This window comes from Alligator mississippiensis, chromosome 14 (genome assembly GCF_030867095.1).
Source record: "Alligator mississippiensis isolate rAllMis1 chromosome 14, rAllMis1, whole genome shotgun sequence".
NCBI classification, from domain to species: domain Eukaryota; kingdom Metazoa; phylum Chordata; order Crocodylia; family Alligatoridae; genus Alligator; species Alligator mississippiensis.
The window spans coordinates 3521103-3544517 of record NC_081837.1 but is presented as its reverse complement, the minus strand read 5'-3'; the positions used below and the strand labels follow the sequence as shown (position 1 = coordinate 3544517).

Sequence of the window (23415 nt, the reverse complement as noted above, 5' to 3'; positions counted from 1 at the left end):
ATGTGCAACGCAAAGCCAATTCATTATTGACTATAACTGCCAATATCCAAGTCAGGGCATGTATCAGTACTCTTCATATCTTTCTAGAAGACTTTTTTTTTTTTTTGGCACAACTTCAGCAGGTAAGCCAATTGTTAAGCCAGATTACAGAAGCCAGTCATTTTTAGAACATCAGTATACATGGTCTTAAAAGTCAGTGATTGTTTCATCACTGCACATCCCAGAATATAAATCCTACATACAAGTGGACATAAAAAGGAATTAATACTGGGGAGACCTATACTGGAAGATTTACCTGGTACATGTCCTGCACATTCCAGACATAGGGAACAGCACAAAAAACAACAGCTTCCGTCAGGAACTTGTTGACAGGGTTGCCTTCTAAACCAAACTATCCTCAGTGAACGGTAATGTCTGCTCAGTTCTGTACCATCTTCCCCCACTGATTGCAACATGGCAAGTTTTCTGAAACGCTAGATTTGAAGATTTTGCTACATGCAGATGCTACAGCAAAATCTTGATGGCATGTAGTGATAAGCCTACTATACACCAAGACATTGCACTACTAGATAGCTAGAAGCTACAGTAACCATGAGGCACTAAGTGTCCCCAGAGGATTAAAAAAAAAAAAAGCAGTAGGCTTGCTTAAACAAAACCAAACAAACTGGAAAGACATACAATGCCCCCGGCTACAGAGAAAATCTTGACATCTTCCCACCCTTCAGTCAGACCATACTTTGATTTTTGCTTCAAATCTGCAGTCAAATAAGGAAGTTCAAAATTGGGAAAATACCATTTCTTATAGCTTCCAATTTGGACTCCTTGTCTTGGGTAAGTGAGGCCTCACTTAGGAGGCTTTAAGTAGAAGGTGAATCAAGCAAGCTTCTGAAAGAGCATTATACTTAAAGAAAAAAAAAAGCACTGCATATTACTTGCTTGTGGCATGTGTTGCACCCTCAGTAGTACCAAGACTTAAAAAGGAGTCACACCTCCTTTCAAAGTCCTGTCAAAAACAGCACATGTAGCCACAGCATCCAGATCACTTTCTATTGAGCAGTTAGCAGACTTCCTCTTGATATGAATAGTTAAATTTTAAGTAGAAGTTGAAAGGAAGAGTTTAAGGCAGCAGAAATTACCAGTTCTCCCACTGAGTCAGCCATTCAAAGCTCATTCTTAAAAAAAAAAAAAAGTGATAAATGGCACCACATACCAATTTTTAAAGAAGTTCAGCTACATTAAACAGGGCAGCAGGTAACATTAAGTCAAGGTATTGTTTCAGCAGTGCCCTTCATACATTCTCTTAATTTGGGCTGCAGATGTGCCCTGATAAAACTGGTCCCTTAAAAAAAAGGGAAAAACAAAACCAAGCCAAAAACAAACCACTGCTGTAAGTGTAATATGCTTAGTTTTGTCAGTTTAAAGTGGCATGGCTATTCGACCACCCATAAGGTGTAGTCAAGTTAGCATTTCAGTGCTATCTAGGACTCTTTACCTTCAAAAAGTTTTTAACCCTCTCTGGATCATAGCAGTTACTTTCTCTGCAGATTCTTTCAACTTCTTTGATTTGGCCCGTCTTGCATGCAGCTTGAATATATTTGAAGTGCACATCTGGGTCTTGGCTGAAGTTTACAATGGAACCCAAGAAATAAAACAAACCTTGGCAGGAAAAAAAAAGAAAAGTCAAGTTGTGACATGTAACAAAGCTTAATGCACCTCTTGTAAGCATTGGAGGCTGTTAGCAAAGGTAGTTCTTGACACCTCATGTCACCTGATGAGGTAGGTAGTGGTCAAGTCAAAGTGGAATGGTGGCCAAAGCTCTGCAGGCTCTCCAGAATACGCAGCCTGGGCTGGGCACTATGCTGCCAGAGACCTGCCTAGGAGCTGGTGGGAAGTTTAAAAATCCCCAAGAAGTACAGCTCAGGGTGGGCTCAGGCAAGATGCCACACACAATTCATTACAGCCAGGTAAGTAAAAACACCACATGCCTTACAGAAGAAACACCAAAGGCTTAAAATTAAAGGTCACTTACAAGCTCCAGTTGGCCCTCACAGCTACACTGTTCTGTCTGTCGAGATACTCAGGTTTATTCAGTCACTGACCCACCTCAACAGTATTCAAGTTTTTAATCCATGCTACTCAGCTTCATGGGCTGCAAGCATAGTGCAGGATAAAAACCCTAGTCAAAGCTGTGCTTCCAAAAAAGTGCTCCTTGGAAACACTGCGTGGCAAATGTCTTACAGAAAAGATGGAAGGGTTGTTTTCCTTTTTTGCTACGCCAACACTTAATCTCTTTATTAACAATGCAGTAAAGGAGTTGAGAGATGTGACAGAGTAGCCATGACTTTTTTTTTTTTTTTTTTAAAGCTAAAGGGCAGTTTGAGTTTTTCTTCTTCAACCAGAAGACTTTGCATTGCAGTGTTTGTCAAGTAGAACCAGCCTCACATACTAGCCACTGTCAGTGTTAGTATTTAGAAGGTGACCCGTTTGTACACCTTCCTAGTAGGTGCGATTTGCTTAAGTTTTACCTTCAAAGCTCTTGAAAGACTCAAACAGCTCAATGAGTGACTGTGTTGAGAGCTGTTCATGGTATTTTGAAGCTACTTGGACACAAATCTGCAGGTTTTGACGAATGTTAGCAGACAGCATAGCACGCAGGCATTCTAGCGAGTCCTCTACAGAGAGGGAGCCAAAATAATTCACCAGCCACTGCAAGAGAAAAAAAAAAAAAAGAAGCAATTAAAGGATTCCAATTATAGCATGCTGCAATAGTATTAAGATTACTTCACATGGTAATCCTGGCCAAACCATACAAGAATTATGTTTCTGTACCTCAGGGTTGAGAAGATGAGTATGAACTACTGCACGCTTGATATCATACAAGTCAGTGAAGTGTTCTAGTGCTCTCTGCAGCAAGCCAGCTTTCTCACAGAGCTGAGCAATGTGGGCCCTGTCATAGTGAGTAAACATCTGGTTTCCCAAGATGGCATCTGCAACCTAGAAAATAGTCAGAACAAAAAAAGTTTAGGTTGTATTTTTTCCCCCTCCAGTTCAACTTATGGATTTAAGCAAACAAGTTTGTCTGGTTGTGGTTGGCTGTCATAAACGGCACTAGTCTCAGCTATCTGATATGCCCAAGTTAGAATGGGGCAGTTTGCTTAGCTGTAGCAAGTCTTTCAGGGAAAGCCACTTGGGCTATAAAGGTTAACAGCAAGCTCTCCAGCCTAACTATCAAAATAGTCAATACAGTCAAGCTCAGTGCAAAATAAGTAAAAACAAAAGTTGGCATATGAAAGTTTTTATTTGTATATAAACAAAGCTGTGCACACTTTCCAAGTAGCCCAGAATTAAGGGTTATGTTGTATTGTAAACATCTGGTAGAGGCAACACCAGTTAAGAAGCCAAGCACCGTTTTTGTGGTGTGGCTATGAACAACTAAACATCAAGCTGACAGGTTGATTCAGTTTAGTTATTAGGTACAAAAGCCTGTTCTGCATTAGCTTAGTATCTACAGGACATACCTGAGGTGCATGCATGAGGTTCATTTCAAGTAAGCGTGTTTGGAGGGGACCCTCAGAGGGACGATTATTCTTCAGTGCATCCAAAAGAAAGGCGGTACATTGCTGAATTAAGTTATACTCCATAAAGACATCCACAATCTGCAAGAAAGGTACACTATTTAGGCTTGTCACCAAGAGATGCATAAGAAATCATAAAATGCAACTCTGGATTGCCAAGAGATTCAGCAAGAATTTGCTGTCCCTTAAGCAAGATTATCTCCATCACTTAAAAAGGAACATGCTTTCAGAGCAGAAATACGCAATCCAGGCTTGGGCTTGTAGCTAGCATGCTCTCTTACTTATAAGGACTGTCAATTCCAACTGCCAAGTAAACATGGTCAAGTCTGGTTGCAGAAAGTTAAAATACTACCTGTATGGCAACAGCACTTCCCCCACAAGCAGTTTTAAGGAAAAAGAGGACCAAAAAAAGGCTTCTATTTCAGCAGATCTTTTACCTGTGTGATATCTGCAAGAGGCTCTTCATCCTGAACCAGCATTTGAGCAAATTGCTGCCCTTGATCAGGGCTGATGCGCATGACATTTCTCAATAAGAAAATCCAGTCAGGAGTATATCCAACCTGCCAAAGAAACCACAGTGAGTGTAGTGTGTATAAGCAGCAGCTAAAAAGCCAAAGTCTGGCATCCTTGCACCCTCAAAGAACAACTTTCAGTATCTGATAAGTGAACAATTTTTACACTGTATGCTTGTGTCCATTAAGAGCTCGCAAGTTGAAGACAGGCATAGAGAAGTCCAATTTCAGTTCTAATCTTCTTTCTTAAAGTTAATGAATTGTTGACTTGGTAAGAGCCTGACAGTTTGGTTTTTTTTGAAAAACCAAACACTGCTGCCCCCCCAAAAACAAAAAACTTAATTTTCTTTCACCCCTGTATTTCCCTTGTGCTCCCAAAAGGGATTAGGATTCCAAGCACAGCAATTATCCAAACCAAGTTAGACATGCTCACCTTCTTGGCATACAAAACTATCTTCTGGACTTGTCCAGTTTCAGCAAAACACTGAATGACTTTGTTAGGAACATTAGCTCTCAGATAGACACTAAGTGCCAGTGTAGGATCAACAGACTTCACTAAGTCTCCCAATTCCTCCGAGCACTCCAACTACAGGGAGAAAAGATAGTCAAGAATAAATTCAGCACCACACAGAGCCAACATGGCCCAACCCCCTTCCACTGAAGGTTAAGCTAGCAGGACACTAGAATAGGAAACCGGATTTTCCTTTTGCTATTAGAGGCCTGTTAACTACATTATCTTAGCAAGTGGTTATGACCCCAGCCAGCAATACTCACTCATGGACCTAGTGGTAATGGCCCACAAATCACCTAGATTTAACACTTGCCTCTCTACAGGGCTGCAGCATTTGATAGAATAAGCAAGTGAGTAAACTGTATCACTTGCTGATTATTACTTTTCAGAAGCCTTCTCCCAGCTAATGGGTGTCCTTGTGCGCGCGCACCCCCCCTCTCCCTCACTGGATTGTTCAGTGTTCATGGCCTAAGAGCCTGGAACCAAGTCTCACAAATAAAACATTAAGAAAAAAAAAAGAAGGTCAAACAGCTTAACTAAGTTTCTCACAGGTGCAAGGACTTAGAAAGAAAGCCCACTACAACTTGTGAAACTACCCTTTCTTCCCCACCAGCTTTTCCAAAAGGGATGCAGATTTTGGCTGTACCTTGTCTTCTTTTAACCATTTCTCCAGCAGCTGTTTGCGTCCCTGCTGAAGTACTGGCCTGCAGAGTTCCAGAGACTCGTACTTGTTCAGCTGACCTTGGTCCAGCAGGATTCCAAAATACTGGAGCAAGGGAGAAGTCTGACCGGGCTGAGCAGGAACACTCTGGAACCGGCGTATGGTGTCTGGAGTACGCAGGATTCCCTGCAATAGATAAAAGAAGTGCGCATTATCCGTCTGCCCTTGTAGTTTTAGGGCATGCAGTCTGCAACTTCTTTAGAGGAAGGTAAGCAGGTCTGAAAGTCAGTTTGAAGGTTTGTTTAGGAACTTTACCTTTGGTGCATTGGCTGCCACCTTGGCTGCCTCGGAGTAATTTCCTTGTGCAAAGAGCGCATTGAATTTACGAGCAAACAGTTCCTCAGCTCCTGCCAAATTATTGCGGACAGCCATCCGCAGAGCCAGGTCAGGATTCTGCAGCACATTAGTGATGTAAGGAATGATGTTCTCTTCTTCCACACATACTGAAAGCACCTGAATAAAGAGACAGCAGAGGTAAGGGGGGAGAACATGCATTTACTGTCAACTGCTTGCTGTTAACTGATGCACTGTGCAGTCGATCATTCCTTTATTCTCTCTTGCACAGAAAGGATAAGACATACCCAGTTGTGTCAATCTCTTTGTGACAGTGGCAAATAAGTATTAAGAGCCTTTGATTAGGCCAATAAAAAGTGCCGAAGTCCTTTCTACTTAAGTGTGAACCTTCACTTCATTTTTTAATGTGAGGAACACACCTAGAAGAGGCAGTCATGATCACTCTACAGTGATTAGAGTCTTGCCAAGTAGAGGCCTGTATGCATGTTTATTTGCCTATGAATCTTCCCCACATACCCAGACTGAAGCTGCAGGCAGGCCCCCATTTGATAGCAGGGAGCAGAATGCATTAAGGTCAGTAATGTTAAGCTACTAATGCTACTCAGCTGAAAATATTCATTAGACCTATTGCTTGCCACCTAGAAACTCGATGAAAAGTATTTGACCTGTTCCAGAGACAAGAGGGGACTGGTAATTCAAAAGGAAGACCAGACCCAAGTATATATTCCACTTTTCCCCTAAAAAGGGGGCATCATTTGATTAGCAATTCGTAAGACTTTAGTTATGGTGCCTAGCAGTCATTTCCATCCACCCATCCATCCCCATCTTGTAATTAAGCAGCTCAGAAAGTTGTCCATGGAAAGCATTTCCTTACTTGTCCTTTTCTGTTAACCCCTATGATTCCAGCTGTTGCTTCATGTGGTGCAGTGACAAATATGGTTTCTCCACTAATTCTGTTCATGTAGATACAGGTGCCCGTTTCAAGGTCATACAAATGGATGTAGCCATATTTTGTTATCAGGAATACCACATCATGCTTATCACTGATCTGCAAGACAAAAGTTTTAAGTTTTAACCAAGAACTTGGCTTCGGGGCTCACAGGTTAGTCTAATATTAGACTAATTGGTAGTCCTATTGTTTTGGTGAATTTAATAGGCTGGCTATGAGACTTTCCTAATGAAGTCTAGTAAGAGCAGGCATGCTTGATATGTTTGTAAGCCCTCACTTAAAATCCAGGTATTTCCCCTGCCAAAAAAAAAAACAAAAAAAAAAAAAACACTAAACCAAAAACAATTCCACAACTGTGTGCATGTACAATTAGGTAAATAGCAACTGACAGCACACCAAGTTAGAGCTACCACATTTCTACTCCAGAGCTGGAGGGAGAAAACACCCCCACTACCCTTTAGGGCTACTTAGCAGTGAAAGCCTTTCATGTTGTAGCCTCAGACAACTCAGCTGGTACATGTACTTCTATGTAGTTACACCTGCTGGAGAAGTATGCTGGACTAACAGAATGAAGATGCAGAGGTAGATTCAGTCATACCTGCATTGCTACAGGAAAGTCATTCTGTGCTTCAGGAGGAAAGAACACATCCACAGCTTTCTTTGGAAATGGCTGGTTCCCTGTTGGCGGGGTGCCAACTTCAATGATATGTAACTGCAAAAAAAAAAAAAAAAAAAAAGTGCAGACATTAGATTAATTCTGTAGGTTTCTTGCAAGTTTGTACACAGATCGAGTAGCCACCTGGATCTTACCTAGCAGAGTCAATGCTTTGCAGGAGGAGTCACTACTAGAGTATATTCAGATTATGCAAGACACTGCTATGCAGATATACCCCTCATTATGACCAAAGTCACATGAAGAGGTTTGTCTCATCATGCACAAAAAGTTAATTTCTCTAGTAGTTTGGGGCCAGCTAAAAAACTTGGCAGCAGGACTGCCACTAGCTGTTGTTTAGTAGATGCTAAATAAGTAGATGAACAGGACAGGCTACTTCTGTACTGCCTCCAACCTGACAGCATTCTTCAAAAAAAACCTAAGCTTAATTCACTGGTCACTTAAAGCAACCAATAGAGCTCACTAGCAGTTATAGTATTGTCAGCTAACTACTAAACCCTCAGACCAATTTAGTTCCACTCAAGTCCTCTGCAGGTCATGGACTTTCCATTCTACTCTAAGCAGCTTTTGAGGGCTTTGCCTTCAGCTCCTAACACAGTCCTCAAAGTGTGCACCACCTGGTAACTTAGTGTCAAGAGCAAAGCCAAAAAATGCAGTACTTTAGCAGACTGATACCAAGTCTTTGGAAAAGCCAAAGCAGCAGTAGTTGTTCACTCCAGCTGGAGGTTTGTATGCTTGGCTCCAAAATATGCCAAGAAGCCGTGTGGCCCCTTATACAGCTAGTATGTTGTATGCCTTCAGGAGAATCATTAGCTTTCCACAATGACTTGGATACTGCTTCCCAGCTTTAGCTTAAGCTCACATGTAAAGTCTTTTGAGGGCAAAGGTTCACCTGGAACTTCCAGATTTATTTGATCAAGTACCTCTTCCCAAAAGGAGGGTTAGTGACCCAGGTGAGCAAAGCTTGCAGCTAAACAGTCTGCAAGAACTTAGTTATAGCATGCGAACAAGCTATGGAACTTTCCTTCCTGCCCCCACTGTACCCCATGAAGGAAACCGCTTTCAAAATGAGATCTTACCTTGCCCCCAGCTTGTCCTCTTACTGCAAAACAAAAGAGAGTCGACTCCTCAGCATTGCCTTCCATTTTGAATTGTGCAAAGCTAGCTGCATGCCCTTCAATGGGCTGGGACACTTTTCTATCTACAGAATAAAGCTGCATTGCTCCCACAACACGGTTTTGCTAGGACAAAAATATGGAGAGAAGACAAATCAAAGGTATTTTCTCCTCCAGAATGACCTTACCTTACTGTACATTAAGTCCTCTCATATGAGGAGCCACTTCACAGGAATATGCTGATCACAAGCATTCCTTTTACTAGCCAAGTCCTAATGCAGTGTGCAATGAGACTTATGAGCTCAACCAGGGCACTAACATGCAGAGTAAGGAGGTCCTCAAAGTTCAAATAACATTTAAGTAAAGAACAAAAAAAACCCCCAAACCCTCAAGCCATACATTATAGCCCATTATTACTATAATTTACCATATAAGACCACTTTCCTCAGAGCCAGGCAGAGAAATCCCGACACTCAAAGAGAGCAATCAAGTTTGGTACTCCCTAAAATAATGTAGCTACCTGTGCAGATATGCCAGTCAGAAGAAGCCACTTCTGCTTAGCATCTGTACGATAGTTGATGATCTGACAGCCTGCGAGGCTAGAATGGCGATCAAACATTTTCACCGGCTGAGACTCTCCCTCCATGCTCCAGTGGTAGACTGCATTGTCAGTCACAAGAGCAACAGTATTCAGAGAGATCCACTTCCAGAAGGTCACATCATCTGTCATGGTATGAGCCTTCATTTTACTCTTCATCTCAATGTTAAAGATCTGAAGGGTTTTCCCAGCTAAAAAAACAAAGTTTAAAAAAAGTTAAACTGCCAGCTCCCTTCCAGGTACCTGCTATTGGTTGAAATACAGTAGCTGCATTATGAAGTTATCCTTGGCATTCTGCCTTGTTTGGAGGCTGCTATTAGTGTAGTGTATTCTTCTTGTTTAAGCCCTTGATCAGCTGGCATTTAGCCAGAGTGCTTAAAGCTGTATTGCAATAGTGTCTTTTTTATATATATAGCTCAAAATTGGCTGTTTAACCCATTCTTGAACAGATGTTGGAAAAAGCTTAAGAATTTAAAAATCTGAGGTGCTTGTACACTTTTGGAAAGCAAGTATTTAAGAACTGAACCAACTGACTACCTTGGAATTTTGATATGCAGGTAGACTAAAGTCATGTCATGTCATCCAAGTACAGAAAAGCACAAAGGAAGTGAGTCAGAAGCAGGCACTTGCCAGGGTTTTCCCTTGGTTCTATTTAGCTTACTGACTAGGGGTTTGGGAAGTGAACAGGCTAAGAGGAACTAAATCAAAGGATCTGGGTGCAAGAAGTTAACAGAAGGGAAGAAGGAAGGGACCAATGCAAAAAACTTGAGAGCAAGAAGGCAGAGAAGGGGAGGTGCTTTGAATTGCATGGAAGAGCAAGTGTCCAAAAATCATGATGTTGCCACCCACAGCCAGATTAAGACTCATTCTACATGAGAACCAACATATGCCAAGGAGTCACTATGCTCATTTCCCTTTCAAAAGAAGGATGAGTAACATCAAAAAAATTCTGGTTAAAAACTATTGCTAAAGTATCAGTGGCCTATGCAGGACAGTTCCAGCTATACCCTTTACTAATACGCATAATGGTATCAGAATGCAAAACACCAAGATATGGCAAGGCAGCCATTTTAAGGACAACTAATTGCATTGTACATTTAGTGGGAGCTCAGGGTTAAAAGGCTTAAGCAGTAGTAAACTGCCACATCAGGGCATTAGTCGAATACCAGAGCTGGTTAGCAACAATGACTACATTAAAATGTGCAATAGTTTTGGAGTAATACAAGTACTGAAACAGGCAAGCAGCATGCTTCACATGAGCTGCAAAGAACACCAAAATTTGTGAACTATCAGGTAGACACCAACAGTTCACTTAATTTTTACATACAAACTTAGCACCAGGTTTTTTCCTGCATCTCCCCACCCCAAATTGCTATTCCTTTTGTTGAAGGGAACAAAAGTTTCTACTTTATTCTCCATCCTATAGACATATGCAAAGCACACTAAGAATCAGTCCTGTTTATAAAAAGCCTGAAAACGACCTAGATTTACTGCTTTTGACTAGGTGCACTCCAGAACTGGAGGTTTCCAAGGTATGGGTTTTGCAAATGCTTCCATTTCCTTAATCTTGAGATGACTACCAGAGAAGCTCCCCAGGTTTGAGCATGCAGGCCTCCATCTAGCCTTACACAATAGGGTCTATGGTACAAGTCTTTAGGTCTTTTGCATTCTCTTTTCATAGAACAGGACAAAGACAATACAATCCAAATTGAGGTAACTCACCATCTGCATACACAAGCAAGCATTAGAGTTGTGACAAACAAAATAGCATCATATTAAAGTCAGAAAGACAATATTAAGTAGTCTAAACAGTATAGGACAGTAGATAGAGGGCTATTTACATCAGTCATAATTAGGACTTTTGCTTTAGAGCAAACTGATCATTTGCCTTTCTAGGCAAGTCCCTCTTAGTGACATTCGAGTACTCTTACTGTAGAGTATAAAAACAAAAATAAAAAATAAAAAAAACCCACCACATTTAAAAAAATAAAAAATGTGCAACTCTGACCATTCACAGTGGAAGTCATCAGCAAGATGGCTTATTAAGCTTCTGCAGCCTAAGAGAGGTAGCTTGCTTAAGTTGTCCCCCCCCCCCCCCACCCCCGATTTTATATTGTTAGTAGTTGTCTGCAACTAGTTTACAGCAATCCATAAATCTGCAGACCAAATACTTCACATTTCCATCTTGGTCATTCAACACCCATCTTCAGCCCAATGCTGAAGTGGCTAGCAAGTCATTACTGGAGTGCTGCAGCTGTGCAGCAAGTTCAGTCAACAAGTCAGAATGACCAGCTTAGGGAAGGATAGCAAGTCTAATGATTGTTCCTTATCCCCAGGGAATGGAGACCAGTATCAAAAAGGACAATACTCATTAAGTGGGGGAAGGACAGGATATTAAGTACTTTGATTAAGCCTTCCTCTATCTGAGGATGGAATGAATCATATTTAGAAAGAGAACCAGAGTTTATACAAGAGGATACACAATCCAGTAAGCTGAACAAGAAGTTTGTTTCGTACCTTTCAGTGCAATGACTTTGCTGGCAGGGTTCATGATAGCACTGTCAGCCGAAATTGGTCTGCGAATGGGATTGCTGGGGTCATTCATGTCAATGATCACCACCTGCGCTTGTTCTCCTACCTTCTCTCTTATGCAGATGAATTTGTCTGACTCCATTGTCAGAGTACTGAAACCAATATTAGCTGGGTTGATACCCAGGTTCTGGAGCTAGGGAGAAAGAAAAAAAAAGTTCAGTTGGTTAGATTAAACGTAATAAGCATTAAGTTGAAGACTCCATGCTTAAATCCAAAGCACTTCACTGCCCTAAAAGCTTCATCTAGTCTCCTTACCAATTTGATTATCTAAAAATCAAACTGAATGCCTTTACAGTTAGTGTTTCTAGCAGTAAGGACTTCATGAAACCTGGAAATTGATAGGGGACTTGTTATGCAGATGATCTTTAAAGACCCATTCTAAAAACCATAACAAAAAAGGCACAAATTTTGAGGTAGTAAGTGATTACATTTCAGGATTATCCACAACATGGTTTTCAAATCTAGTTCAAACCCTTGAAGACAGCAAGGCCCATTTCCTTTTAGGCTTCTAGTATTTAAGAATTCGAAGGGAAAAAAAGAGTGTAGCCAATGCAGTAATCCAGAATTCAGAAGTGCATGTCCAACTTTGCTAGAGGTTGAGGTATTGAAACAGCAGAGGCCTTCTTTTTATTCCTTCCCCCACCCCACCACACTAAAGCACAGTTCAAGCCCATCTGTCAGTTTATTACATCCTACAAGTAGGTAGAATGGCTTTAGACTTGGTTTGTAAAGCTTAGTTATTATAGTAAGAGGATCAAGAGTTGCTATTTACATTCCTACTGATGGCAATGTAGTTAAAGGCCAGTCTTCTACAGCTACTTTAAGAGGCTGAATTTAAATCAAGTCATCTTTAACCATTGCAATTAAAATGCTTTAGTTCCAAAAGAGCCAAGTAAGGTTCATTCCAGAGTTCAAACTTTGAAGCATGCCATTTTGGAAGCCAAATACTATCTGAGGGAGGGAAGTGCCAGTTTAACCACCTCTTATCAGCTATGCTTTGCACATGCTTTATAAAGGAACCCCACCTTAGCCATTCTGTTCCAGTCTTCACTTGCATGCTATGATAAAAGGAGGGTGTGTCACATTGTACTTCCCTGCCCCAGCTTTTTGGCCCATACCACCAAGAGAAAGTGAACAGAAGCTACCAAGTTCCTCATGAGAATGGAGGATGCTTTAAAGATCAGCATGCCTACTACTAAGAGTGAGTAGCCCAAGGGTTTAGTCCAGCCTGCAATTTAATCCAAATGGTTTACTGGGCTTGAGTGCAAGGCAAAACACAGCTGTCACAAAGAAGCAGGATTCCCACTTATGTCCTATGAATTATGAGCCTTCTACATTGAGCTTCACTATCAGAAACAGGTCTTGAATAGGTTCCTGTCTTCTCCATCCTCCTCCACCCCAAAGACAAGAGATTCACCTTTAAGAAAAAATAAAAAAAAGGGGTGGGGGTGGGAAGGAATTTTAAAATTGGTACTCTGCCCAGCGATTGCAGGGCACCATCACACTCTCCAGGATGCAAGCCTGCTTCCACACAGGATGTGTGCATTTTGCAAGTAGATCTTGAAAAGCAGCCTTTCCAGGCACTGTGCTCTTATTTGTATGTGGCCATAGAAGCCCAGCCTACAACTAGTCACTCTGAGCTGGCATATGCTTTTCTTCTCTGCAAGTCTGTCTTTGTCCTGAGACAGTCATTTAATCCATTAAAAACACAGAGCACTGCACAGCTTATTGCAATTCATTGTAGTTCCTTCTTCCCAGGACCTGAAGAAGGGAAACCACTTTGAGGAAAAGTACTTCAGAGCTACACCTAACCTAGACAGCTGGAGAATACATGTTATTATAGCCTGCTCCTGGGCCTACCTAGCCAAGCCTTTCCCTCTTAACTTTACTATTGCCAACACAAGTGTTAAGGCTACAAGTTGCTGCTTTGCATCTCTAATGAGGCTACACTGTTCTTAGTGTGGAAGTTACCATGCTGAGCACTTCACTGCAGCTGGTAGACTTACCAGCAGGATACAGCCTAGCAACCTTTTTCACAACACAAGATAAGAACCGTTAATAATCCTTCAAGAAATGCTCACACTTCATTTGGATGAGGGTGTTATTTAGCCTTTCCGCCTCCCAAATCAGGCTTGAGATGGGGACCTCTAATGACAAGGCTCATGCACCAAATGATTCATAGAAACTCAAGTCTGTTGAGTCCCTTTATTCACACATCTCTTCAATATGGAGCACTACCTTTTGCTAAGTGGGCATTAGAACCCAGAAAATTGCTATAGTTTAGTTCATTCCTAGCATAAAAGGGGTAAAAAGAAAAAGAAAAAAGAAGCAGCCAATACTAAGACCTCCCCTATATTTATACTGCACAACTAAGTCATGGGCTTGGGATGTACCATGATCTCTATACATACTACACCCTGTGCACATGGGGGAAACTCCATCTGCAGTCAGTACTATGCACTGAATGGTCACATTAGAGGAGTGCCAAAGGGCAAGTACTATTCCTGAGGCCACACCTTACCAGTCACCATTCACATTTCCAGATATGAATCAAGATCTCCTACACCCTTTACCACAAGTGCAGAGCCAGAAGTTACACCACATTATTAACCTTCAGTTGTCTGAAGAACTTATTGGAGGGGGAGTTCTTCTTCCCCACACCTTGGAAGTTAGAGCCTGAACTGCAGCTCAGCAGCACTTACTGCACTAGCTGTCTAGAAGTCTCAGGCAACTACTACTTACCTATGTTACACCCAGTTCGAGACCGTATCTGGTACTTTACTGTTGCCTGGTGACATGCACTCAGCTTACCAAACTGAACACAAAGCCAGTGTAGAACAGACTGTCTGGCTAGACTCACAATGCCAGTTTTTCAGTTCAGATGTACTCTATCCATACTAGATCAGTCCTGACAGATGGCAGTCATCTTAGTAAAGGGCAAGCATAAAAAGAGTAAAGTGCATGTAAGGCAGCTTTGTGCTTATATCATGATTAAAGCACAGTACCTGCTAGGATTAATGCTTGTATCCACTGCATGAGCAGCAAGACATGACCTCCAAAATTAACATGCCTTCATCCTTGATTATTCAAGAACCTGCATCATTAGACAGTCCTCTTTCAGGGGGCAAAGAGGCCAGCTTTGGCTACTTTTGCTTTTGGTTAAGCAGAGCAAGAGACATTTTGTATGAACAGGAAGGAAGTAAAAAAGGTACAATCACAAGGTATTTTTCAGCAAAACCAGTACTTGTTACAATGCGACTCATCTAGAGCCCGGCCTTCTGTGGTAATGAAGGAGACAACTGGAGTAGCAAGTTCATTCAAATTAATGAAAGTAAGCCAGCAGCTGTTCCTGGACACAGACCAAGGTGCTTCCTCACTGAAGGAGAAGCTAGCAAGAGCAGTTGTTAGTTGAAATACAAACTATTCCAGAACTACTAACAGAGCAGTTTGTGAAGCAAGCCAGCCAACTACTGTATTCAGTGTTGAAAGCACAAAACCCAGTCTCTTCTACTCTTTAATCAAGTCTCCATTTGCTCCTCTCATTCCTCTCCACCACTTCTGGTGTCCCAAAAGCTCCAGGTCAGAAGCAATGGGAGACTTGCACTTTTGGATGCCCATTACATTTAGTCATGTTAACACTTATCTCCTACTCCTTGAAGAGCCATCAACAGTCCATAAACAAATCATGGTGTACTGAAATAAGAGCAAGGCCAACATCTTAAGAGCTGTGTAGCTGTCACTGTATGACAGTTGAGGCTGTGTAGAAGCCTGAGCAAACCCACTTTCCAGGAACTGGAAATGCTGCCAAGGTTTAATCTCAAGAGGGTTAAGATGAAAGACTGTTTTCAAGGAACCACTGCATTGTGCCAATGTGAGAGAGTTCGAGTACAGCATGGTCAAGAGTAAGGAGTTTAAAAAGGTGAAGGTTTATGGTAATCCTTTCTACCTAGTGATTCCAAGTAAAGATTATCTCCCAATACCAGACTGGAGGCAGTATGCAAGGTAGTCTACTGCTCTTGGCCCTCACTCCATGTGGAGCTCATCTCGGCAGACATCTTTCACAGTCTGCCATAGCACCTATAGATGGCAATCCAAGGAGGACTGCCCAACAGCATTTGGGACCCGAGGTATTTCTCCTCTTCATATCCATCACTGAGCTCCTTACGGTGAGAAGCTAGCATCCCATTTTTTGAAAGCCTATCACTATTATTACAACAGTATCTACTTCCCCACATCAAGCAAGCAACTCCAGGGTCAAGTAGTTAGAGTCTGAATAAAGTTAATAGGAATTATGCACTGGAATCTTTCTGGGGTAACACAGTAGAGGCACCTGAAGCATTTGTTAGAGTCAAGAGGTTCACATTAGCAAGCCAAGCCAAAACTATTTTTTGGGGAAAGGCTTAAAGTCAATACCTCTCCAGATTGTCAGAAATCCACATTTGGGAATGCTTCTAGGAAGCTTAAAGTGCCTTGCATCCAGAAGAGACCAAGTGAGCCCCACTGGCCTAGGTCAGAGTCACCCGACATCCCCTAGAACACCAAGGGAGCATTCTGCTTTCAAGAATGCAGGTTCTGGAGTTGAGCTAGCGAGCTCCGGTTATGTTCAGTTTACGACATTTTGTCTGCCAGTTATTAGCTTGAAGACCTGGCTGAGTACACAAGAACAAAGCTATAGGTAGCTTCACTCTGGAATCAGGCTGGAGTGATTCAGTCTTTTTATGCCATCCAAGTGATGACCTCTGCTATACCTGAAGTCCTTGGGGACTGAAGTTGGACTTGTCAGTTGAATCAAAAGTTGAAACCCAGAAGTTCTGCCCCTTTTCTTCATTTACTCCCTGCAAACTGTGTGGTAATACCAGCAGCTCACACACTTAAGACTACAGAAAGCATGGGTTTGCTAGGTCAAGTTGTAGCCAGTCATAACTTGGGTCTCATTTGTCCAAGTGTACTCAGGCTAGTCATTTTAACCAACATATTGCATCCAGATTAGAAATTCAAATTTGCTGTTCCCCATTTGCATGCATTTATATGGCAGCTTGGTAAGGTTTTAAACATTTGATAAGTTATAACACTAAATATTCAGAGGACGACTGATTAGTAGTACTGACACCACATTTTAAAGCCCATTAGTCCTCAGAAGGACAAAAAGCCTATTTGAGTTCTGTTGCACTCAAATAAAGGCAAGCTACATTTTTGGTAACTTTCAGAGAGACTGAAGGGGTTATCCTACTGCTACCTGGTCAAAGAAAGAAGGGAAGGGGTGGGGGGAAAGAAATAAGTGTTCCCAACCCAAGATTTTAAATAATCTTGCTAAGATTATGGAGGCACAACCAAAATCCTGGTATTTAAAAATACAGGGGTTCTGCAATTAGACCTCTTGAAGCATTGCCTCAGAGCTTTGCCTAGAACAGCCATAGCTGTGCCATCTCCAGACTGCAGCTCTACTGAATTAGCCTTTGCTAATGGAATTAGAGGTTGGAGATTTCATCCAAATTGTATGATGTGCTTAAAGCTATTTTGTTACATCATTCATCTGAATGCAGTAGTGGAAGAGTAGCAGATCCTCTAGTATGGCAAGAGGACAACCTGTACTGTGACATCAAGAATCAAAGGCATCTAGTGATAAATTTGCCCCAAAGAATTGCTCCTCGAATGATTTTTGGAGTGGACACTACAATATTTAGAATGAATGTACAAATCAGCTGAACATGCTGACAACAGTAACCCCATTGACTCCTTCCTGGAAGAGATTTGCTTTCTTATGTTAAAATTTGCTGAGCTTTCACTGTGCTCTCCCTCCCTACAGAGGAAGGGCATAAAAGTGCTGAGAATGCAGTATCCCCTACTGTTGAACAACAGGATGCAAACCATTGTCCTTGCAACCAACTGTCCCTCCCCCCCAAAATAAAAATACAACCCTGGCTTGTCTATATGCAGTTAAGCAGCTGGACAGTCCTGTGCACTGCAAGATTTGTTTGTGTTTTAGGATTTGCCTAAAAGACTAGAATATTAGTATAACATCTATTAGTTGACAAGGTGGCTGCAGTAACACAGGTTACAGTTAAGGAAGTCTGGCTGGCAGTAGTCTCTTGTGGAGATCAGGTTAACTTCAGCTACATTCCCTCCAAGTATTATAGGCTGTAGAAAAGACCAATGCTACCCCCCCCCCCCCCCCCACCCCAAACAAACCAAGCTTAGCTCTGGGTCTTTGCCAGAACAGATGTTTGGGGAAATGCCAGTGCTGAGAGTTAGATGTTGTTATTCTCACTTAGCAATAAAGTGAGCTAAGAATCTAGAAATGGTACAAATCATAACTATCCAAGAGTCAACATTCCTAGCACGTTAAGAAGTTTCTTCCAACCAAGATTTCTAGTGGGAGAGCAAAGTTCTTCGGAGAAGAGGATCCATGTAGTCTTCAGAACACTTTACTCCTGAAGCTTCCCTGTACTGTTCCAGTTGGCCATCTTAGCAAGCATGGCATCAACTATCAGTCCTCAAAATTATAGTTATGCACACAGATTAAGATCAAGTGTCTACAGATCCACTGGGGGGGGGGGGGGGGGGGGGGGAAAATGCTGCCTGAATGATTCCCCACCTCTACAAGGAGTTAAGCACTGTAATAAGGATTTTTTAAAGTTAAAAAAAAAAGAGAGGTGTCTTGAGTCTAAGGAGGTTGAGAACCACCGGTTTAATACTTCTTTAGGAGTAGATTACTTGAATTGCAAGTTGATGAGCCCCTGTAGCCCAACTCTCCCATGCAAGGCTACGGCATAAGGACAAATATTCAGTGGGAGAGAGCACACACCGTGGTCTCAAGTAGACTAGTATCAGCACATTGCAATAGTGTCATACTGCATTCCTGGGCAATGGCTGCAGCCACTGCCCAGACTAGGAAGACATCAACTTCTTGAAATAGCTATTTCAAGAAGTTAGCTACTGAAAACCTAGTTCAGCTCATGCCTCCAGTATTCCAGCAACAAGGTACTATTGCTGTTAGGAAGTTATACCCACACAGCACCTTTGCATTTCACTGCACTAACTTGTACAGGAAGAGCTTCACAAATCACAAAGTACTGTGTTTAAGCTTGGCACAAGCCAGATGAAAACTGGTACACTTTAGCCAGAGAATTGCTTGGCTATTTTTTCTTGCACTCCAACAGTTTAGGGCAGTTGGGAGCTAAGCAGCTCAGAGACAGCCCTTATTTTCCAGCTTCCCTCACTGTACTGGAGCTATCTGAATTTTAAAGAGGGATGTGTTTAAACATTAAACAACAGCCTGACAAAGCAGTAAGTGAAGCCAAGATCTTGATTCTTCCCACTACAGAAGTTACCGCTCAAGTCCCACACACCTGCAATATGCAGGCTCACACTGGTCCCCCTCACATGCTAGACACCGAGACAGCTAGAGGTCTGCAACTCCATCACATACGTGAGACAAGACCATGTGAAGGACCACCTATGCTGCTGTTCATTATGTAGTGGCTGAGATGGAAAGGTGAACTGCAGCCTTCCTTCCCAACCGTACGAGGCAATATCCACCCATTTAAGAAGGGAGGGGGCAGGCTTGTTATTTCTGAAGGCTGTTAGTAGTGGTTTTGCTCAAAACAGATTATTTAAAAAAAGTAAATAAATAAAAACAAAAAACCCTCAGCAGATGAGCAACTGCATGATATCAAAAATGTGCAGAGTAAGGTATTGGCTTTCAGGAGACTGGCTTCTTTTATCAACTGCTTTGTGATCTACTAATGATTAATACTAGCTCTTACACCAATTGCTTGTTTATAAGAATAAATGCACTAGCTAAATTAATAAAAGCAGAGGATACATTTGTGTTGAAGAGTGGTTTAATGCTATTGACTTTGCTTCAGCATTACGGGATAATAGCCTGTAGCCGAGTGAAAGTATTTGAGTTCCCCAAAGCAGAAGTCCCTTCACTTTGAAATATTTCAAGTTATGAAATAAGCCCCTGTTCTCAGTTGACAGAATCAGTGCTGCCAACTCTCATGATTTTTGGGGGTGTTCTTAGAGTTCACGCTTCGGGAAAGTGAAAAAAAACCCCAAACCAACCAGCCAACCCAACCAAAACACCTTCGCTTTTTTTTTTTTTTTAAATATATATATAAAAAATGCACACAAAAAAATCATGAGTTGGCGATCCTGTAGAAGTGTGTTCTTCAGCAATTGCCATTTCTAAATAACCACTTCTTACAGCAAAAAGTTGCTTTATTTAAACCACTGTTTGGTGGATCAGTTCCTCATTTCTCCGTTATTCCACTGAAATGCACTCAAACTTGATTTAAGACTTGGGGTTTTTTGGTCTTTTTAAAATGCAAGTCTCTCACAACTAGTAGTTCTGGGTCAGGCATCTAGCATTTAAGAATATTAGGTAAATGGCAGTCATCCTTTAAGGCATTTAAAACTTCTTAATCCCAGCATACTTGTTGCCTTAGAGATGTCCACAGAGGACTAAATTCCACTTTGAGAATTGTGGGAATCAAAAAAGTTCCCAGTTAAGCTGTTAGCGTGGTTACAGGTCATTTACCAGGGTGTCTAAGTCTTCAAGGAATGTTACTTCATATATTTTAAAGATCCTGATTTTGAGGCACAGGGAAGAAAAATTAAGTTCAGCCTTCCAATTCTACTCATTAAGTCAGACCTGCTGGGGCTATTTGCTCGTCTGCAGAGTAATAAGAAGTGAGACACAAAATAAAGAGTACATTTTGGCAGTTCTGGTCAATATTTAATGAGGTACACGTGGATTCTTTTGTTAGTCTTAGACAAGATGCTCATTCTTGCATATTAGTGTATGCTTGGTACATAATTAGCTAGAAACACTAGAGGCTTGCTTTAACCAAAAAAGGAATGTTTCCCTCACTACAAGTTGATAATTATGTAGGTTATCAAATCATTTAAAAAGAGGCCAAGTCATTACTTTAGACCTGTTAGCTCTTTGGGAATGTTTGCCATCATATGCAAGGAAGAAGTTTGAGCAGTGAGCTAGAATAGCAAGCCCCAAGGAGTAGCAGGACAGACAACTATGGCTCAGTTGGTCTTGGCACAGAGACAAAGGCAAACTCTGAGAGGATAAAAATATTCATCCCTTGGCTGTCTTCAGACACTGCAAGTTTGCAGGCATTGACAGTACAGGGGTGTCAAAACCAATTACCACAACATTTATTTCTTCCTCAAAAGACTTCCAAAAAAACAAACACACCATGCTGCTGCTTTTACCAGGTGCAAGTGTTTCTACAAATATTTCTGCAAGTGTATCATCATCTGAACTGAAGCACTCTACATTACAGCATAAAAATTAAAGCTGTGCACGTGAAGTGCATTAGAACAGCTCAGTTACTTGAGTAGCTCCCAATATGAATACTGGAAACCCATTGCAGCCATTATTCTGACAGTGGCCATCATAATAAATAGCAGCATCAAGCCAAGCTCTTGTTAGCAGCATGGAAGTAGAGTTAAGCCCTCACCTACCACTGTGGTTTTTTGGTTGTAGCCATGTTGGTTTAAGGCAAGGGTGGGCAAAATGCAGCCTGCCAGACCAGTCTATCCAGGCCACGGGGCCCCTTAAAGAATTTAGAAAATTAATATTGATCTGCCCTGGGCTGCCTGTCATGCAGCCCTCTGCCCAAAATAATTGCCCACCCCTGGTTTAAGGACATAGGCAGGCAAGGTTCTTCGGGTAGATGTGATATCTTATTAGACCTAATAAAAGATAATCACATCTACTCGGAGAACTTTCCCACCTACCACTGTGGAAGTCAGATTGACTGTATACCTCAACCAAGGAAAAGCACTGAATTTTCCCATTTATCCACCAAGACATTACTAATCATCATATCTGGGATTATTTTTCATGTTGCTTACCAAACAATGAATAGCTGAACCTCAGGTTATTAGGTACCAGATAGTTGCACTGCTTGCAGTCACCACTTTTACAATAAGCTTTTACTTAGTTCATTGGGACTGTAGTGAAGGAGGATTTGAGCAGTTTAAAAATCTTGTCCCTTTTTTTTTTTTTTTTTGTCTGCTTAGTAGACATCCTAAATGCATCTATAAAATGCAAGGCATACCCTGCATGTACTGTAACCTGGTTTCATTTCTAACCAAGTACTAGATTCCTCTCCAATTCGCTAGTATGGGGCCTTATAAGAAAAGTCCTGTGCTTGGAGCTTTCCTGGCTAGCTCCGAGACACCCGAGGTGCATGAAGTGCAAAACACTTGTTCCAAGTTCAACTGTTCTTGAGATGAAGAGCAGTGCCAAAAACCGAATCAGATCAGCGACACAACTAGCCCAGTATCATGTCTGACAGTGGCAGAAAGAAGTGCTGGGGGGGGGGGGGGAGAAAAGGAAGGTAAGCAGGATACCATCTGCTTTTACAACCTCCTGTGGTATGCAAGTTAACCATGCAATATATAGGAAAAAAAAAAAAAAATACTTTCATTTTAAACACCACCTTGTACCAATTCCAGTGGATGCCCTTAGTTCTACTGGTCTGGGACTTAAGGAATAACAGCTCCCTATTCACTCTGTCCATACCCTTCGTGATTTTATAGACCTCCGCTATATTCACCCTTCCACCCCCAGCCTCCTCTTTTCGGAAAATGAGAAGGCCCAGCTTTTTTAGGCTCTCCTGGTATGGCAGCTGCTCCATACTCCTGATATTCCGACTGTCCTCGTCAGAACACGCACTGAAACTTGATCTTGGTCATTAGGGAGAGCTACAAAAATTAGCTTAGTAGTTCCAGTGATTGGAAAAGAGCAAGTAATCCAAGGAATGTTTACACCCATTATGAAAAGTATCATTTTGAACTATGATGTATGCATGAGACATTAAGCATCAAAATCATAGCACTTATGGGTGGTATACCAATTGCTGGAAGCAACTTGATGAACAAGTTATTTACTCCAGTAAGAGCAGATGACTTGATCCCATCACCAGAGGACTCTCAAAGCAGTTAGTCAAACATGGTGGCAGGTGCAGGGCCAGCCATTTCAGTGAGCAGGGCTTGAAAGCTACAATAATAAAGCACAATATCCTCCAAGTCCTGTGATGCTGATGAGGTTGTACCTAAGAAACTGGTATCATCCCGTTTGATACACTTTGCCATTGCCAGCTTGGCTAATGATTCCAGGCAGATCCACAATATTACTCCCTGCAAGAGCAAGGATATTATGCATTTTGAAAAGCATTTGCTACTCTATTACTCCAACCCTACTAGCAATAGCTGGGTGCCAGGTACACACTTCCCAACGATAACTGAGCCAGAAAGGCTGTTTTTTTCTTTAAGGCAAGACTTCCCTTTAAAACAAGGGAAAGAAGATCCAGTCTCAAAGCACTTTAAGACTCACGAGCTACACCTGCTCAGCAACTAGAACTCAAGAGCTTTAGCTGGCCTTTAGGGTTCAACACCTTTTGCAAACAAGTTCAGCAGGTGTCAGGAGCATCCCCAATTCATGCTTCTGCTCCTCTTGAAGAGAGAGAGAGTCATTTGAAGTAACAAACAGGAAGCCAAACTATGGAAGAACTTAGTTGATGCAAGTTTTAGGAAGTGTTTAAGCAGTTTACAGCACTGATGATTTCTGAGGTAAAGAATGAGGAAGTTAAAGCTATCATTCAGAAACCTGTTAAAGTGCTGTATTGCTACATACAAATGCAGATAGGCTAGGGAGGTGGGAAGCTTCCCAACTGCACGCAACCCCTCCACCCTCCCCAAAGAGAGATGCCATAAAAAACAAGTCCCCCTCAAAAGAGACACTGCCTTTACTTGTAGGTGTGCCAACTATCTGCAATACCTAAATGGACATATTTGGGGGCGAAGATCCACCTGCAGCCTGCACTGCTCAGCTTCTGGCATGAAACCG

General features: G+C 41.8%; 1 protein-coding gene across 2 annotated transcripts in view; it reads right to left on the bottom strand.

The window, feature by feature from the left end:
• Positions 1–23415, bottom strand: part of CLTC (clathrin heavy chain) — a 41271-nt gene that overhangs the window by 16464 nt on the left and 1392 nt on the right. For both annotated transcript variants that reach the window (XM_059717409.1, XM_006265635.4), the window contains exons 2-14: positions 11466–11673; positions 8871–9139; positions 8315–8476; positions 7161–7274; positions 6488–6661; positions 5575–5772; positions 5245–5445; positions 4521–4673; positions 4013–4135; positions 3519–3656; positions 2830–2994; positions 2526–2706; positions 1493–1656 (exon numbers count right to left, since the gene is read on the bottom strand). In XM_059717409.1, the coding sequence (XP_059573392.1) occupies positions 1493–1656; positions 2526–2706; positions 2830–2994; positions 3519–3656; positions 4013–4135; positions 4521–4673; positions 5245–5445; positions 5575–5772; positions 6488–6661; positions 7161–7274; positions 8315–8476; positions 8871–9139; positions 11466–11673 (2250 nt within the window). The remainder of the gene's footprint in view (positions 1–1492; positions 1657–2525; positions 2707–2829; positions 2995–3518; positions 3657–4012; positions 4136–4520; positions 4674–5244; positions 5446–5574; positions 5773–6487; positions 6662–7160; positions 7275–8314; positions 8477–8870; positions 9140–11465; positions 11674–23415) is intronic.